At 39.9% G+C, this 18,526-nt stretch overlaps 1 protein-coding gene across 2 annotated transcripts; it reads left to right on the plus strand.

Moving 5' to 3' along the window:
* The first annotated feature begins 1,101 nt into the window (after positions 1 to 1,101).
* On the plus strand, positions 1,102 to 18,049 carry efcab7 (EF-hand calcium binding domain 7). 2 transcript variants are annotated; one of them, XM_012878076.3, is made up of 13 exons: positions 1,103 to 1,444; positions 2,926 to 3,137; positions 4,085 to 4,171; positions 4,428 to 4,617; positions 6,015 to 6,136; positions 9,133 to 9,274; positions 11,369 to 11,478; positions 11,649 to 11,812; positions 11,969 to 12,102; positions 12,478 to 12,626; positions 12,740 to 12,949; positions 15,226 to 15,333; positions 16,813 to 18,049. In XM_012878076.3, exons 1-13 carry the CDS (start codon positions 1,315 to 1,317, stop codon positions 16,897 to 16,899), a joined length of 1,845 nt encoding a protein of 614 aa, XP_012733530.2. In that variant the 5' UTR covers positions 1,103 to 1,314; the 3' UTR covers positions 16,900 to 18,049. The 2 variants fall into 2 exon arrangements, with proteins under 2 accessions (XP_012733531.2, XP_012733530.2); XM_012878077.3 differs by lacking the exon at positions 12,740 to 12,949 and having other exon boundaries at positions 1,102 to 1,444.
* The last annotated feature ends 477 nt before the right edge of the window (positions 18,050 to 18,526 follow it).

Here is an 18,526-nt window from a genome sequence, read left to right on the forward strand (position 1 = left end):
TGGGGATGCTTTTCTTCAGTGATGAAAGAGAAGCTAACCAGAGTTGATGGGCAAATGGATGGAACAACATACAGGGCAGTCGTGAAAAAACACTGCAGGTAAAAAGCTTGTGGTGGAGGTCCAACTTTTGACAGAATGGCAACCCCTAAACATGCTGCCAGAGCTCCAAAAGGAATAGGTTAAAAGCATAAGTATATGTCATTCTTGCAAGTAATGTATACTGTTCAGGTTCTGCTCTGGTAATATGAGAAAACCGATAATCTACTGCAGGCCTATAGCCTACGTACTGTGGGGTACTCACACTATTTTGAAAATATTATTGTGGAGGGTGTTGTCCAAAATTTCATCCATCATGGACAACACCTTTCACCCCCTGCATCAGACTGTAGAGGAGCTGAGCAGCTCCTTTAGTGACAGACTTATACACCCTGTTTGTAAAAAGGAGCGCTACCTGCAGGTCATTCATCCCTGCTGCCATCCGACTTTACAATGCCACTGCACTAAAACCTGGTGTAATAACAATGCAATAACTGTGCAATAACCTGTGCAATAATCCTGTACTATAAGAGCCTTCACCTATCTCAGTTATCTCACTTATTTTATTTATTTATTTAACAAACCAGAAACCGTGCTGTTTTTTACCTGCCACCACTTGGCAGGTAAAAGGAATGTACATAAGATACCTTAAATCCGTACTGTATATAAATCACCTTAGATCTCTTCTTCTTTATTTGTTCCCCATCCACTGTATATATCTGGATGCACTGTATATACTCATGTACCTTTTCCTCCTTTGTGCACCTTCTGTTGCTTATAAGAGCCGATGTCACAAGTGAATTCCTCCATTGTGATATCAATAAAGTTCTATCTAATATAATCTAAATAACATTTTTTAATTTGAAAGGGTTCCAATAATAATCAGCTACTTCGGTGATGTCACCTGTACAACAGTTTTATTAAACTCTTTTCTTCTCCGCCAAACACACTGAAATGGTTCACGTTTAATTTGACCAAACACGGGAACTTTAAATTCGCAGAGGCAATATTTTTATAAACGTAAGAGGAACGTTTTTCCTTTTTGATTGTTTCCCCCGTGTCCCGTTTGATGCGCACTGTGGAATTTTTGTTACCTTAGCAACAGTCCGCGCGTTAGCAACAACGTATCACGGTTATCAACGAAAAGGACAAATGCGGCAATAAAAACTCTGAAGCCGGTGGTCGTTTTTTTTTTTTTTTTTTTTTTTTTTTTAGCCTTTCCCCTCTATGACGGGCAGACATAGCGAACGGTAGCTTAGCTGTTTCCTCCCCTCCAAAATGTCTTCTCAGGAATCATCTCGTCCCTCCGACGAGGATGAGCTTTTTTACACGCAGTGTCGAGCAGCTTATCTTGCTGTGTTCCGATCAAGTTTGGCAAACATTTCTTCGAAACAGCAGTTATGTCGGGGTAAGGAATACTTTTAAACCACTTGCTAAGTTGCTGCCCGACACTGTTTTTATACGTGCGATAAACGCAGCCGTTGCCCACGTCAGTCTGCACCTTTTTACCTGCCTGTTACATTTTGCAGAATAGGACAGTAAAAATTGTAAATGTCACTGAAATCCCTGAACATGGAAGATCGCTGTTTGGTCTCTGTCAGCCATCTTTTTTTTTCTTCTTTTTTTTTTCCATAACGTATAATCAGTCTTGACATGAAGAAGCTTGCCTCTGATGTTATAAATTTTTAATCACGAATACTGCAAATATGTCGAAAATGCCGGACAAGTTTCAAGCTAATGTAAAGTTTAATATACAGTCATAGAAACCGATTTATTCTCTGCTCCTTCAGGGATTTAAGTTACATTAAGCTAGTAAAAAAATATATAAAGTGCAGTTCTAAATCCAAAAACTAGCCCAGTCAGACTTAATTTTGTGTAAAATGAATTAAAGTCACTTTCACTATAGTTTGAAGACACACTGCTATCAAAGGTTTATAAAAGTATGATTTTAACAGTTTCAAAACTGCCAAAATCTTTTGTCATACTATCCTTTTATAATGATATGCTTAAAAAAAAGGTTCCTGGATTCCATAGTTGTGCCCAACTTTAAAGGTACATAGTCACGTTATATGCTTTAAAAGAAAAGACCAAAAATACGTTTGATCGTGATAAAATAAAGTTATATACACCAAGCCTCCATCCTGATGATGTTTTGATGGTCCTTTTTGTGGATAAAAATAGCACCCAGCTAGCAGTTATAAACACACGTGCCACCAGCAACCAGCAGTATTGCAGTAATGCCGGTTTGCTTAAATAACAAACCACTTGTAAATAATGCCAGACCGAGCCTGATCCTCTGTAAAGCCTCGGTGTGATCGGAGACCAACCGTTATTAAATAAACGCAACAGTCCCAGATCTACAGCAACTTTAAGGGCCTCATATCAGAAAATTCACTCGCATCAGTCAACTCTGCTGTCACATCTGAGCAATCAGCAGGTTTAGCGTCCGCTTCAGTGAACACCAACGTTCAGACTGTATTCCCAGCCACATTCCAGTCTTTTTCCCTCCTGGAATCACAGCCAGTGGGAGCTTCCTTGTTTCATCACCCTGCTGCGCATGCGCAGTGATGTACTTCTGTTATTATTATGAATAAACACGAATGGCTTCTTTTTACTAACAAATTGAGAGAAAAAAAGCAGAAAACCAAAATAAGAACTTATATGCCAGCAGGACGAGACAATCTTTCATAAAAACTTTGTATGCAACCAGACTGAGCTACTGACACTTAAATAAATAAAAAAGTCAAATAATGTGGCTATGTACCTTTTATTATATTATATTTTCAAGATATTCTGTATATTTCCACACGCCTAGTTCCACATTTGCTTTCTGTCAACCTGTTCTTGCAACTAAAAGATGCAACGCTTTCTCCCATTTGTCTTGTTTAGTTCTCCAGCAGGCCGGAAGGAATCCATCCCATGCTACTCTCAATAAATACTGGACTTCTAGAACATCGAAGCTAAACTTTGATGACTTCTGCGAGATTCTGAAATGCGAGAGGAAAACCGACGAGGCCGAGCTAATGAGGGCTTTCCGGAAGCTGGATGTAAACGGCGACGGCTGCATCACGCACAGCGTACTGGAGAAGGCTCTAACCTCTGTGGGTGAAGTAAAACATAATCATAATATTTTTCAGCAAAGTACAGAATATTCTCTTAAAATAAGAATCTAGTTTTGTTGGTTTAATTTTTGATGGCGTCTTTAACCTGGGGCTTTGTTTTAGGTAGCATAATGACCCCTTTATTTTATTTTATTTTTTACAATAGAACTGAGCAATGAGAAAGGCTAGTTTTACCTCTAAATCCATCTCCTTTCACGCATTATGTGTCTCTCTACGCATAATTTATCATTAGGCTGCAAACTCTGCTCTTCATTTCAAATTCTTTCCAAAAAAAAGTAAAAAACAAAGCAACTGGACTTGTCTTCCGTAGTTTGTGGATGTTTCGCTTCCTATCCAGGAAGCTTTCTCAATTCAAAAAGTTTATTTCAAACATTTTATTCATTTGTGTGAAAAACAAAGTGTACATCCTACAAGGTCCCCATTTTAAGAGGTAAATGTGAAATCTTCTGAAAGTCTTGTAAAGTATGGAACTTGAGTTTTTATAATCTAGATCTAAGTATTGCGTAAAAAGTATGCAAAAATATCCGTATCTTTAGACTCAGTTCCCTTTCCCATTGTCAACATTTTTTTATCTGTCCGTTCATCCATCCTGTCAGCAGTTTTTGCAGCTTCCATATTTAACCCTGACCACTGTGGAACTGTCTGCCCTGAATCTACAGTAAACATTTTTATTTGGTGTTACAACTGGAATAAAAAGAACAGAGAACTGTCTAAAAGTATAAAAGTATAGCATTTTGGTTTTAAGGAACGCGTTGAAGTCCTGCATTTAGTAGAAGCAAAGGAAAAATGGCTGCTTAGTCCGAAAGGGTTGATAAGCTCTAGTCTAGGACAGCCAGCCCATAGAACCCTTTTAAGTTAACTTATCAAAGATGCATCTGCGTCACTTTTGGTCATGATTTTGTTTCAAATTGGGTTTGTTCTTGCAGAGAGGTGAGAAGATGACAGCCGAGGAGGTGAATGCTGTTTTCTCATTGGCAGACGTAAACAAGGATGGTAAACTGGACTATGCTGAGGTACGTTCAGTCATTAAATGTCCCATTGTAGGATAAGTAAATCAAAAAACAAAAATAATAGCATTTTAAATATTTTCAGCCTTGTTACTTCCAACGCAGGGCATTCATTTTAACCATTTCAGTTTCTGCACATGGTTCCATCTGTATTTGCCGTAAATCTGTCTTGATTTTTAGCGTTTCTCTTCCTCCTCGTTGGCTGGAAACCGTGCTCGTGTGCAGCACGATCTCCTCATTACTTCTTTCCCGTTGCTGTCAGTTCTGCAGGCGGCTCGCATCCACAGCCGAGCAGTGTCAGACGGCTGCTTTGGAGAACCTAAAAGCTGACGCTAAGCTAAGGAGGCAGAACTTTGGCAGCCAGCTGTACAGCCCTCCGAAAAGCTCAGTGGCATCAGAATCATCTGCATCAGCAGCTCAACATGCAGAATCAGACTCCTCCGCAAAGAAAGGTATAATTTACTGTACGAACGGGCGATACAGAGCAGGTTTACACCCAAACTTCCCCCCGTGCGCCCCCGTGATCTGTTTTGATTAATAAATAATAGCTCTTTTATCGATCAATTTTTCATCACCAGTGTGACAAATCGCCCCATTAAAGCAGTTCACATTTCGTTACAGCCACAAAATTAGGGTGGCTTGTTTAGAGGGAGGAGACGCCATTACTGCCATTAGAAGATTGACAAAACCCACTTTGGCTTGTAACCACTTGGATTCACTCTACTTGAGTTTCTGATTGCCAGTGACAAGGAATCCGTGCATTTTCTGTCACTTCACCTGTTGGAAGAGGACGTGAATTTGCTTTTTTTGAAACGTAGGACCCAACTGTTGAAGAGGGGATTAGAAGGGCGGAGCTCCAGGAAGATAAGGCGAGTGAGAGCCCAGCATTGGGAAGATAGATGGGGTTGATTTAAGTGGTCAGTCCATTGATTCGGGGAGGATTCCAACCACTTCTCACTTGGGAGGTGAGGAAGGATTAGAGAGGAGGAGCAGTCAACCACCGCTGCAAAAACAAATGAGCTCCGCGTAGTTGTCGGGATTATCACGTTATTGTGCCTCTCCCATGTATTGATCGGGACCCGCTGCCTTTTAACAAGGCTTTGACCTGAAATGCTATAGGATCACACGTGGCAAATGTGTTATTTTTCCATCCTCAAAGCTGTTTTGATTTTGCTTTTGCTTTCATATAGACTTACACTTGTCTGTGAAAGGGATTTTACCTCTACTGCCAATTAAGAATTTGGCTGATTTGTTTTAAAAATACCTAAATGAAAAGCTTTCAGGGCTTTACTTTGACATTTTTGTTTAAAACACTGACAAAAATGTAAAATGTAACCACGGTTGAACATGATTCCATTGGGTTCATTTATTTCTGCATCTTAGTTTTTAATCATCCCGATTTGCCAAATTTGAAAACAATCAGCCCCTTCATAAAATATATTATAATATATATATATATATATATATATATATATATATTTTTTTTTTTTTTTTGTTTTGTTTTTTCTTTCCGCTTTCAATTAGTGTTCAAGGAATAAAGTTATGAGAGAAAATGAATTTGAAGGGGTGCCTAAAGTGATTTAATATGGCAACATTATTAATTACAAGGAGCTTGATCTCGAGATAACGCTTTCTCAGAACCCAAAAGCAGTGTCTGTATTGACACTTGAACTGTGCAAACAGACTTCTAAGAAGACAGATTATAGAGGGAATTTAGTCACGAACCTAATTTTGTGTTTGGAAGTCTGTGTACTGTTTGCGAGAGCGCCGGACTGCCCCTAACGTGTCAATTAGAAATGAGTCGTTTTAAATGTTGAGTGTTCCTCTAACCTCTGTGTGTCTCTCTCAGACAGCCAGTCCTCCTCTCGTCCTCCGTCGGCTCGCAGCAGACGGTCCTCCCTGTCGAACTCAGTCACAATGACATCCAGCAGCAGTAAAGCGGGCAAAGTTCTGGAGCCTCAAGGTTTACAGGTACCTCAAGCTGTTAACACTTGTGTGTAAATTAGCATTTACCCATTCTAAATGCATAGAAATACGAAATATTGAGTCCTGCATTACATATAAAGTATGTGTAACATTCATGATGTTGTATACTGTGCGTGTCTCTTTTGGGTTGAAGGGGTGTAAAATTGAGGGAGTGGCGGCCTAGTGGTTAGAGCACAGAGCTTTGGTCCCAGAGGTTCTGAGTGCAACTCCCATAAGCTGCCATTCTGGGTCCCTGAGCAAGACCCTTAACCCCTAATTGTTCCCCAGGCGCCACACAGTGGCAGCCCACTGCTCCCCAAGGGGATGGGTTAAGATGCAGAAGTCAATTTCTCCATTGTGAGATCAATAAAGTTCAATTATTATTATTATTATTATTAATTTACCGGGTGCCACTATGACAGGACAGTATTTTTGCTGTGACTAAATATCTTGTTTTTTTTCTTCGTCCATACCTAATGTTCATCTTACAATCTCAGTCTGATAGTTCAGATGCTCTATGTGCGCGACAACAAACGGTCAAATACGCAGAACTACTCAACAGATAGGGCGGACTCCCCCTGTCATGTCAGCAACTCTAAGCATTAAGCATGCTGAGGTGAGTGAATCTGTCCTGACAGAGCAGCTACACAGTGTCACATGAGACTAATAGACATTAATGAATTAATGAAAAAAATACTTTAATCTGAAAAGAGCAATTCTAATCACTGACCAGCAATCTAGTCCTTGGTTTCCTTTGTTCCTGACGTCGTCTCTGTCTCAGGAATTGCTTCATTTGAAGCAGTTCCTCTCAAAGCTGCTGTTGTCCCTATTGCTGGTGCATTTTTTTTTTGTGCATTTTTTCCTTCTGCTAAACTTCTTATTGAAATGGTTGGACACAGAACTATCTTTAGCTGCAACGTTTTGTGGCATAGCATCACATAACATTTCAGCAATGAAACCGCTTTATTAGTTTATGTAATAATCACTTTTTCTGAGAAAGTAACTTTGGGTTTTCATTAGCTGTAGACCGTTATCATAAAAATAAAAGCTTAAAATACACAACTCTGTAATGAATCTAAACACTATGAGTTAACAATTTTTTAAACAAATTACAGAAATAAATTAACATTTCAATTGTATTTAGTTATTAAACTCCAGCTGTGTACAATAATATGAGCGATATTGTAATTTATAGATATTTACATTTTGTACATTTGCTCAATAACCGGATATCTGTTTTGTTCCTGTGGATGACGGCATTATAAGGAGGACCGAGCGCCGCGGTGCAGCAGCTTCAATGGCCGAATATAGCCTGGAGTGGATAGATATGCTCTGTATTGATCTTCCGCTCTTTGTTTTCACTATTTTTGGCTTAACCCCGGCTGGTTTGCTTTGCAGCAAAGAAAAAGAAAAACCCATAAATAAATAAATAAACAGAAGCGAACAGGTCTAAGCACTGTGTTGAGATTGGAAACGGCCAGACATCATTAAAGGCAACAGAATGTGTGTCCAGAGAGTACCTCGAAGGGGAACTTCTGCTCCCGGCACCGGCCCGCTGGATGGCCACGGGCTAATAAACGCTGGCTGACGGAGGACGGATGGAGCCTGTATCAGTATGCATATGTTGTTGCATCTTCTGAGACATACGTTTGTCCTTGTAAACGGTAATCTGCATCATAATCATTGGTCTTATTTTGTCCCGTAGTTCTTTATGTGTGTGTGTGTGTGTGTGTGTGTGTGTGTGTGTGTGTGTGTGTGTGTGTGTGTGTGTGTGTGTGTGTGTGTGTGTGTGTGTGTGTGTGTGTGTGTGTGTGGCTGGTTGGGTGTCCTGCGACCCAGTGAGACAGTAAATCAGCCCTGTGGCCTGAGCAGGTGACAGAGCCTGAATTAGTCTGCAGGCTGACCCTCTCTCTATGGAGGCATTAATTCCGCTGTCCTTAACCAGTGGATGGGCGCCCATGGCACTTTCCCTCATTTAATATTGTCTGGACAAACCACCGAAGTGTTATGGTTTGATCTTTTATGCCTCTCACAGCCCAAGATAAATACTCTGAGAAAATGGCTTTTCTCCAAAGGAGTGGCATGCTCCATCTTTATGGTACTTTTCTTTGTTTAACTTGGTGATTTATTTGTCAACTAAAAGGATATATGGCCTATTCCAGCCTCGCTTGGCCCTCAATGTGCTTTTTACTGTGTGTCCATGTCAACTGTGTTTTCGTTTAATGTGTCTCCAATGAGGGGAATGAAAACTTCCCTGTGTTGATGTTCCAATTCAATTTCAAATTATTACCTAATTTCGGTTGTGTAGCCAGACAAAGCAACAGCGGGATTGCAAAATGAAAGAAATATTAGAATTCATAAATATCGCCAAAGTAGCCCCTGGATAGCTTTGAATGACCGCTGGCTGAAGATGGAAGAGGCGTTATTTATCAAGGTTAAATAGACTCCAATTTGCCCCGATCAGCTCCAGGAGGGAGAGTTGCCCCAGCTCTCTGCAGACACACAGCGTGACACTCCTGCCCTCTGCTGGAGCAGCACTAGCATGGCGTGTGTTTCATGCTGCTAATACTTAAAAGAAAAAAAAAATCCGCAATGAATTTTCTCCCCTGAAGATTTGAGTGGTAATTAGAACTGTGGCAGTCTCTGTTAATCAGCTGAGCGTCTTCGGATTATTTATGCCAAAATATTCTTCCCCTGTCACAAGATCCATCCTGCTTTAAATAGGAACTCCTAATTAGTTTTGGTTTCTGTTGACTGAATAAATCAATTTTGTTGTCAGCTATAAAACAGGGGTGTAATTGTTTCAGGGCCTTACTCCAGGCCACTCACACAGAGACATTCCTAGACTGACGAGGCAAGATTTAACGTCGGATACGTCCGAAGGCCCCGGAGCCTAGACGGCCGCGTTTCTCTGATTGAGCCCCTGGTTTGTCAGCCGCACGTCCACTCATTGAAGCGCAGATTTTGTGATTGTCAAGCGGAGATGTCCTCTGTCATTGCAGGACTGGCGTCACGGCTCCATGAAAGGCTGCTTCTTTGTAGAGGAGGATGAGAGCATTAGCTCTCTGCAGTACCACCTTCATCTTCCTCAGGCAACCGCCGTCTATCTCACCATCCAACCACTGAGCCTCAGCCACAGACCTGGTTAGTGTCAGCAGCATTTATAGGATAAAACAATAAAAGTGTAGCATACACCAGCACACATTGTAGATTTTTGCGGGTAACCTTTCACACATTTAGCCTGCAAGATCCTTTTTCCAGAAATTAGAGCAGCACCTAAGCCACACCTCATTTTTTCCACGCAGTGCGTCGACTAGTAAGGTTTTAGCTGACATTTTTACAGTAAACAGCAGCAGTCGTTTAATTGGTTTTCAGACATTGGATGGTTCTCAAACATATTTTCAGCTCTTTGCCATTTTGTGACTAATGATTTGAGTCCTTTAATAAACATTAAATCAAAAATTGGCGTGTTAATTCAGCAGTTGTTAAGTGTAGTGCATATGCAACTGACAACTCTGCACTGAATTTATTTTGTGTTGGAGCTTTAGTTCTTTAGCTCAGCCTGTCACGAAGTCAGGCTGAGTTTAACTGAATTATTTATTTTGAAACCTCCATAAGACGGAGGTGACAGATTGCAATAACAGAATTTGATGCCCTAACAATAGCTGTTTCTTTTTTTACAATGTAACTTCCAAAAAGGAGTCACGTTTCCAAAAAAGTGTCTGATCCTGTTTAATCCACTGTAGATAACTTTTTTCTTTTTGTTTTCTTTTGCTTTCTCCGTGCCTGTTTTTGTCAGCTTATCAGGGAAACACCCACACCTATGCTAAGGTACAACACTGCAAAAAGGGAACTAAAAGTAAGTTACATTTTCTTGAAATTAGTGTATTTGTCATTGATTTGAGCAGATAAATAAGATGATCTACATTTTTAAAATAAGAACAATTCATCTCCATCTTATTTCAAGTGAAGTATATCTAATTATCCTATTTTTTGGGTCAAAATACTTATTTCTTTGGCAAATAATCTTATTTATCTGCTCAAATCAAGGGCAAATACACTAAATTCAAGAAAATGTTACTTACTTTTAGTTCCCTTTTTGCAGGGAACACCCTCCATATATATTAACTTAAGGAAATGCTAATATTTCTTTCTTCCCCTTCCAAAATTCTTAGAAAATGCATTATTATAAATGTTCCTGAAGTTGTATTATTTTATGTAAATCTTTTTTTTTTATTCCAATGATTTTCCTGGGGGTAAATGTGTGACACTGAGGGCCATTTCTTTTTAATAATGACACAAATTTGTGTTGATCTTGGCTGCAAGAAAATAGCTGCCCCCCCCCCCACACACACACACACATCACACATCTACAGTTGCTGTAACACTTAAACAGCAGAAGCAAGGCAAGACAAGTTTATTTGAATATTACATTTCACTAACAAGACAATTTGAAGCGCTTAGCATGAACAGAACATAAGAAAACACTGAGGAAAGCACATTGCGGTGGTATAGCAGCAGTAGGCCAAGATAAGTTGGACTACATCAAACGTCAAAGCGGTTGGTCACAGTTAAGAAGGTATTTAATTGTTGAACCACAGCTTTTTCAATAATCTTCCTGATAAAAAAGGAGGTTTGAGATGAGCCTGTAGTTCTGCTGTAGTAGTTTGTCCAAATTGTTCTTTTTGACAGAAGGGACGTGTTTATTATCTGAGTCAAATCAATCGTTATGACAGGTAAAACTTTCTTAAAGAAAGCTGTGGGTAGTACATCAAGGCAGCAGGAGGAGGAACTTAGCTGGTGTATGATTTAGTAGTTTATTTGGCTTGAATGGGGATAATTTGTCAAGATCAGTTCTAGTTGTAGACTGCTTTGGTTCTGAACTTGACATGGATGTAAAGACTACTATCTAATCTTTTGGATTTTTTCAGTAAAGAAGTTTGCTTAAAACTACTGGACCTGTGGCAAATGAGGCCGGACGAGAAGAAAACTTTGCCTCGCCACCATACACTAAGAAGGACCGTGAAAGGGTTCAAAAAGAGAGTTTTCATCTTATGAAGGGCACTTAGTGTCAAATTTGTATTTGTGGAAAAAAGTTTAATATAAAGATATGATAGGTTGTACAAACTTTGCCAAGCACTGCACTGTAGAATTGTATCTGTTTTAGATGTTTTTTGGGTTTTATAAAATAAAATAAAAATCTATATCTGGTTTTATTTCTTTATTTTACCTTTTCAGACAAGCCTCCAACATGGATGAACGTTGACACAGCACTTTTTGTCACGTCTGCTGGTGAAACCAAAGAGAACTTGTCTTTAGTGTGTTTCACTGAATCAAAAGATAAAGACGTAAGTTTGTATGTGAAAAGGAACTTGCATTGCCAGATTCATTTATATAACAAACGATTGCCTTTTATCCATAGAATAGAATAAAACACCAGTGCTCTGAAATACTAATGTCTAATTTGTGTATGTTTGTCCTTGTTAGATTGTTTGCTGACCTCCTTTTGTTCTTGCAGAAGTATGTTTGGAGAGGAGAACTCAGTGCTGGGACCTACCACCTCCTTCCCTTCACCACTGGCTGCAGATTAAAAAAGCAAAGCAAGAAGAACTTTTCGGATAAATCTGTTAAACTCGTCTACAAGACTGACACGGGAGAACTGGACCTCACCAGTGAGCTGAGGTGGACCTCCCTCTATTGATAGATCAGATATTTGTATCTGCTGCTACTACAGGGTTTGAATGGAAAATGCCTGTATGGCTGCATGTTTTTATAAAAGAAAAGCCGATGAAGTCAAGATGTGGGTTATTTATGTGTCATACTCTGTTTTTGCCACAGGGAGGTGCTGTCTGAAATCTTTGAGGTGATAGACCTGGACGGCAATGGTTTGCTAAGCCTGGAGGAGTACAACTTCTTCGAGCTAAGGACCAGTGGGGAAAAGTGCGACCAGGATGCCTGGGCCGTGTGTAAAGGTGATCCTCAACAGAATGATGATGTGAAATCAAATTAAAGGAGCAATAAATGCTAAATGGACTGAACTTCTTTAGCAATTTTCCAGTCATACTGACCATTCAAAGCACTTTACACTGGAGCCGGATTCACACTCATTAACACACATGGTCATACACCAATACACAGATCAGTAGGTGAGGTGCCTTGCCCATCAACATGTGACAGGGGGAAGCTGGAATTCAACCCACAACCTTCCAATTGCAATACAACTACTCTACCCATTGAGCCATGTGTGACTATTTTTTTTCTAAAATATTGAATTTATTGCTTATTGCTTCTTTAACCTGAAGAGAACGTCTGGGTTTTGATAATCCTTTGCTGTTTTGTTGGTCCAGAGAACTTTGATATGAGAAAAAACCAGCTGACACGGCAAGGTTTTATGGAGCTGAACCTGATGGAGGCCACAGAGAGAGATGGAGACCCCGCAGACCTGTGGGTGACCCTGGAATCTATGGGTTACAATCGTATGCTGGAGTTAGTAGAGGTAGGTTCAAACACATGACTAAACTCAAAGCATATAAAAGTCCACTCGTTTTGAGTTTGTGGTATAGCATGAATGTCTCCTAAGTAAACAAACCTTTCTTCCTGCTCTGTAAGGCATGTCCGTTCCAAATCGATGTTTACTGCGAAGGCACTCAGCCATCCATGCAGCCACTTAGCTTGGACTCGGGCACCAAGCTTTTGAATCAAGCCCTCCAGAAGTCAATCACCTCGAGGTTTGGGGCCAAAGCACTGCGGGGGCATGACAACGTCTTTATCTACACCTACAGAGGAGACCACCGCATTTCCTCCCTCATAGCCAACAAGGTGGACCACAAGCTTGGTTTATACTTATCTAGCTGGGAGTGGCCCTGTATCAGTCAGAGGTTTTCATACTCTCATTATGGGATGGATGTTATATTTTTTGGGGCTTTTTTTGTGCATTTTAAATTAGAAATATATTAAAGCAAGAACAAGATGTAGAAGCTTAAGTGTAAAGTTGTCCTACATCGCAAACAAGCTCATTTATATTAACTGCTCAAAACAAAAATTAAGGATCACTTTGAAAACACATCAGCTCTGAATGGAAAAGGTCTGGCTGGTCCAATTTCCTGAAATGTCATTGCAGCAGCTCAAAATGGATTTAGTACGTACTTGTATCCATGCTTAACAATGTTGGGGTACGCTCCCTATAAGATGACGGGTGGTGTCCTGGGGTATCTCCTCCCAGATCTGACCAGGGCATCACTGAACTCCTGGACAGTCTGAGGTAAAACCTGATGGCGTCAGATGGACCTAAACATGATGTCCTAAAGTAGCCAGGGGAGTGTGGAGGCCAGTATCAATCCATCATCCTTCAGGAATTGCTTGGGGTATTTAGGGTTGACAGTCCAGAGCAATGACAAGTGTGGAAAAGAGGTTAAGAAACGTGTCAAAGAAGGTTGGAACGGGTGGAGAAAAGTGTCAGGTGTATTCTTTAATAAAAGAGTATCTATGAGAATTTAAGTAAAGATGTACAAGATGGTGGCGAGACAAGTGATGTTGTCTGGTTTAGAGACAGTGGTACTGAGGAAGAGACAGGAGGCGTTAGAGCTGGAGGTAGAAGGTAGAAGAGATGAAAATGTTGAGGTTCTCTCTGGGAGTGACGAGGATCAAGACTGAGAACAAGAATGAGAGGGACAGCTCATGTTAGATGTATTGGAGATAAAGCCAGAGGCCAGACTGGGATGATTAGAAATCAATTAAATTTTATTTATATAGCACCAATTCACTACATGTCATCTCAAGGCACTTTACAAAGTCAAATTCAATCAAATCATACAGCTTGGTCAAAAAGTTTCCTATCTAAGGAAAGCAGGTTGCATCGAGTCTTGACAGGCAGCATTCACTCCTCCTGAAAGAGCGTAGAGCCACAGTGGACAGTCGTCTACATTGCAGCAATCCCTCATACTCAGCATGCATGAAGCTACAGTAGAGAGGAAAATTCCCCATTAACGGGAAGGAAAACCTCCACCAGAACCAGAACCAGGCTTAAAGTGAACGGTCATCTGCCTCGACTGACTGGGGGTCAGAGAAGACAGGGCAGAGACACAAAAAAAGCACAGCACACATTGATCTAGGAATCCTTTCTATGTCAGGTGTACCTACTATGAAAAGTGACAGAGAACAAAAAGTTAAAAGGTGAAATAACAAAACACAATGCAATTAGGAGAACAGTTGGAGAACTCAGCAGAGTGAAAAAAATTGGCCCTGATGTCCTCCAGCAGCCTAAGCCTATAGCAGCATAACTATAGAGATAGCTCAGGATAACATGAGCCACTCTAACTATAATCTTTGTCAAAAAAGAAAGTTTTAAGCCTAGTCTTAAAAGTAGACAGGTGTCTGCCTCACGGACCAAAACTGGGAGTTGGTTCCACAGGAGAGGAGCCTGATAGCTAAAGGATCTGCCTCCCATTCTACTTTTAGAGACTCTAGGAACCACCAGCAGACCTGCAGTCTGAGAGCGAAGTGCTCTGTTAGGAACATACGGGGTAATCAGAGCTCTGATATATGATGGAGCTTGATTATTAAGGGCTTTATATGTGAGAAGGAATTTTTTTAATTCTGGAGAAGTATAAGGAAGGGAAAGTGAGTACATCGGTAGAAGGATCCTGAGGCTGGGACTGCCAGGCAGGAGCCTAAAGGAAGACCAAAGAGGAGATTTATGGATAGAGTGAACGAGGACAAAAAGGTTGTTGGTGTGAGAGAAGAAGGTGCAGAAGATGGTGTTAGATGGACCCGTGAAAAGAAAAAGCCGAAAGAAGAAGACTTGCTGTAGTCCTAAGAGTCCATTGAATTCACCATCATTGATATGCAGCAGGGGTGTCCATTCTCTTGGCAACAAAAGCTAGATTGAAAGAATGACTGAGTGGCACGGAGAACAACTAGCAGAGAAAGTAGTTTACTTCCTTATCTTGACTATTGCTTAGCTAAATGCTACACGCAAAGATGAATTTGAGTAAATCTCTGCTGTTTATTTTATGCCCATTGATCTGAATAAACCACTTTCTGCATTTTCACATATTTTAACTGCGGGGAGTAAAGCGCTGCTTTGTGTTCTGCAGGCCAATCAGAAGGTGACGGTTCATGTGAACAACGAGCAGAACAGGAACTGTTGCAGCAGCAGAGGGATGACCGTTTTTGCTGTAGAGGTTCCAGCCAGGACCAAAATGGTAATAAATAAATAAAAATAAGATCACTGCATAAATAGTAAAGCTAGTGTTTTCTCCACCTTGTGTTTCTGTAGTTGTGAAGGCTTCATATTATCAGTGTGTGGTCAGGTCAGATAAATAAGCATAAGAACTACAGCAGTGGCTGGCTTGAGTAGCTAGCAGGCTGTACACATGTGTGCATTTCTGTAAAAATAGTCCTAAAGATACAGACTGTACAAGATACAATAAAAAACTGCAAAATTGAAGTAAAATGAAATTGCAGCTTTAAAGTCCATGTAATCCACTTCATGGTGTAGTGTCTATTTAGTGAACACATAACCAAAGTCATATTTTTTATGTACTGTAAATATCTTATAAACCGACTTATATACATTTTTCTTCAGTGAAGGTTTATAAAACAAATCCACGAAACTGGAATATTAATTGATGTTGTGAAACAAACAAAAAAGTTTTTTTTAATCAACAGCTTGCTATAATAAGACTTTTTAAACTGCATCCACATGTGTGTTGAGGTTAAAGATATAAAAACATAAAAGCTTCAATGACGGCGATGAAAGCAAATGAAACGAAAGCAAACATAATGAAACGAAATTACAGCTCGGTTTGGCATTCTAAAAGCTGATAAGTTCTTACAGGGTTTATGCGCGGTAGTAAAATATAGTAAATTCAATGAGCTCAAATTAAGGCCAGTAAAAGGTAGTAAAAAGGTAACAAACAGAACTTGACTTGGTAGTAAATGTGTCCTCATCCCTTCAATGCATTCTGACTTTTCCATTGATACTGACTTTTTGTTTTAAGCTTGTTTTACTATAAAATCTGCATTAAGAAATTATAACTACAGAAGGACCTGAGCTGGCGGTCTTTCTACTTTGATAAAATTCAGGACAGACCTTCATTTTTAGGTTTCCTTCACCAGTTGCTGAGAGACAAACTCCAGCAAAAGTACTAGTCAGTTGTAGCTTTAACTTCCTGCAGTAACTCGTGGTTCTGTAGCTCTCAGCGTATCTGCACTTTCTGAGAAGATTGGGCATTTGATAATTTTTCAGTTCTGAATAAATACAGAATATTTGTATTTCCAGAATTGGTTTCCTTTCCATACCATTATCCAAAAGTTCCCTATCTGCCCATCCATTCATCCATCCACCCATCTTTATTTCATCTCGTTTCCTTATTTTCTGCCTTTCCTGTTCCATATAAATCCCAGACCACTGTGGAAAAATGTGAAATAGATTCACAGGAAGTGTTTGTATACATACTTTTAAAAGAGGCTAAAAGAGATTGAGAACTCTTTAAATGAAAGTTTGAAAAACTATGGAGTTTTAGGAATAAAAACCCGAGTGAACCTCCGGCCACGTCTACAGAAAACAGTTGAAAATGAAAAGAAAACCCGCTGTTAATATAGTGCCAGGACATATTCAATGACTTTGTCTTGGATTCTAATACAAACTTGTATGTTTCTGTTTTGTTTTTTTTCCGTAGGTGTGCCAACACGTGCTACCCATTAACGAGAAGCAGGACTGGATCTATAACTGTGTGGAGACCAGTTTACCCAGCACATCAAGCTGAAATTCCTCAACATGCTGCAGTCAGAAGAAAATTATATCACAAAAAAGACTCTCAGAAGCCTGATAATGAAGGTTTTACTGGTAATTTATTCCATTTCAGAAGATCTCTGTGTTTATTTAAGATTCAGGGGTGAAATCTTTAATCTGGTCAGCTTTTACCAGTCCGTAATAACCACATGGTACAGTCAGCAAAACAGGTTTTCATTTTGTTTATTAGATTGGTTTATTCAATCTTGGTAAGTTTTCTTTTTCTTGAATTGGATATTTACGTTACAAACATACTAAAACAGATTTAGATCAAATTATCCAGACCTTAGTTAGGAGGGAACTCCTCTACAATTGGTTTTAACATGTATTTAAGTGACAGTAGATGCATCTCATAAATTGGCAAACATATCTAATTTACATATGGTATGTAAATAGACCGTGTTTTTATTTTTTACAGGGAAATAAGCTGTTGTGGGAAGCTTCTGAATTCACTTAAAGTGCTTGTCTGCCATGTGTGAAATATGTCTGAAGCAATTGGTAATTTTGCGTATGTGGGCGTGTCGGGATGTGCGTTTTGCAGTGAAATGCATTCCTCTGGACTGCGCTCAGATCTCAACTTTACTTGGCCTCGACCTTTCCAGTACGATCCTGACCTCCTATTTTAGTCTCCTGGGCCATTATCTGCCCTTTGACTTTCACTGCTGAAACAGTAGAGCCAGCTGACTCAAATGTCACATGGCATGTGAGATGTATTTAATACCCCGAGCCCGTCTGCACCTCTCTTCCCAACACAGTAGTATCACTGCCTGCTTGCAGCGACGTTTCGGTTGTTTAAGCTCAATAATGGTCTGTTGTGAAGACAATCTTTGTTAAGGAAGAGCAAAACATTCAAAAAATTAGGCGATTGTCAAGAAATCAACAATGCTGCATCTTGTAATCATACTAATTGAACTTTTGCGCATTTTGTCACATAAACTTCAGTGTGTTCATAGCGGTTTTATATTGCCCAGTATAAAGTAGCTTATAACTATGTGAAGGGGAATAAAAAATATATATGGTTACAAGATACAGATATTTACAGGTAAAAACCCGAAAAATGTGACGTGAATGTGTATTCAATCCCCTTTATTCTGATATCTCTAAATAAATGTCAGTGGACCCTATTGCATTACTTAATTAGTGAATAGATTTCGCCTGTGCATGATTTATTCTCAGCATAGTTTCTTTTTTGTTGGAGAACATTAGATAACAGGTGGTGCGCAGTCGGTAGGTAGCACTGTTGCCTAGCAGCAAGAAGGTCTTGGGTTCGACCAAGATGGAGTTTGCATGTTCTCCCTGTACAATGTGTGGGATCTCTCTGGGTACTCCAGCTTCCTCCCAGAGTCCAAAAACATGATTGTTAGATTAATTGGGCTCTTCAAATTGCCCTTAGTTGTCTGTGTGTGTGTGTGTGTGTGTGTGTGTGTGTGTGTGTGTGTGTGTGTGTGTGTGTGTGTGTGTGTATACATAGTTGTTTATCCTGTATCTCTGTTAAAGTTGCAGTTTAATACAAGATTCACTCATAAAACAATTTCCCAAGCTTTGGACACCTCACAGAGTATTGTTCAAGACGTGACTGTCCACCAGAACCAAACGGCTGG

The sequence above is a fragment of the Fundulus heteroclitus genome, chromosome 9 (assembly GCF_011125445.2).
Source record: "Fundulus heteroclitus isolate FHET01 chromosome 9, MU-UCD_Fhet_4.1, whole genome shotgun sequence".
NCBI lineage: Eukaryota > Metazoa > Chordata > Actinopteri > Cyprinodontiformes > Fundulidae > Fundulus > Fundulus heteroclitus.

Coding starts and splice junctions, on each gene's coding strand:
- efcab7 (XM_012878076.3), top strand. CDS start 1,315: ATGTCTTCTCAGGAATCATCTCGTCCCTCCGACGAGGATGAGCTTTTT. Junction 11,479..11,648: donor CTGAATCAAAAGATAAAGAC/GTAAGTTTGTAT, acceptor TTGTTCTTGCAG/AAGTATGTTTGGAGAGGAGA. Junction 11,813..11,968: donor GACCTCACCAGTGAGCTGAG/GTGGACCTCCCT, acceptor TTTTTGCCACAG/GGAGGTGCTGTCTGAAATCT.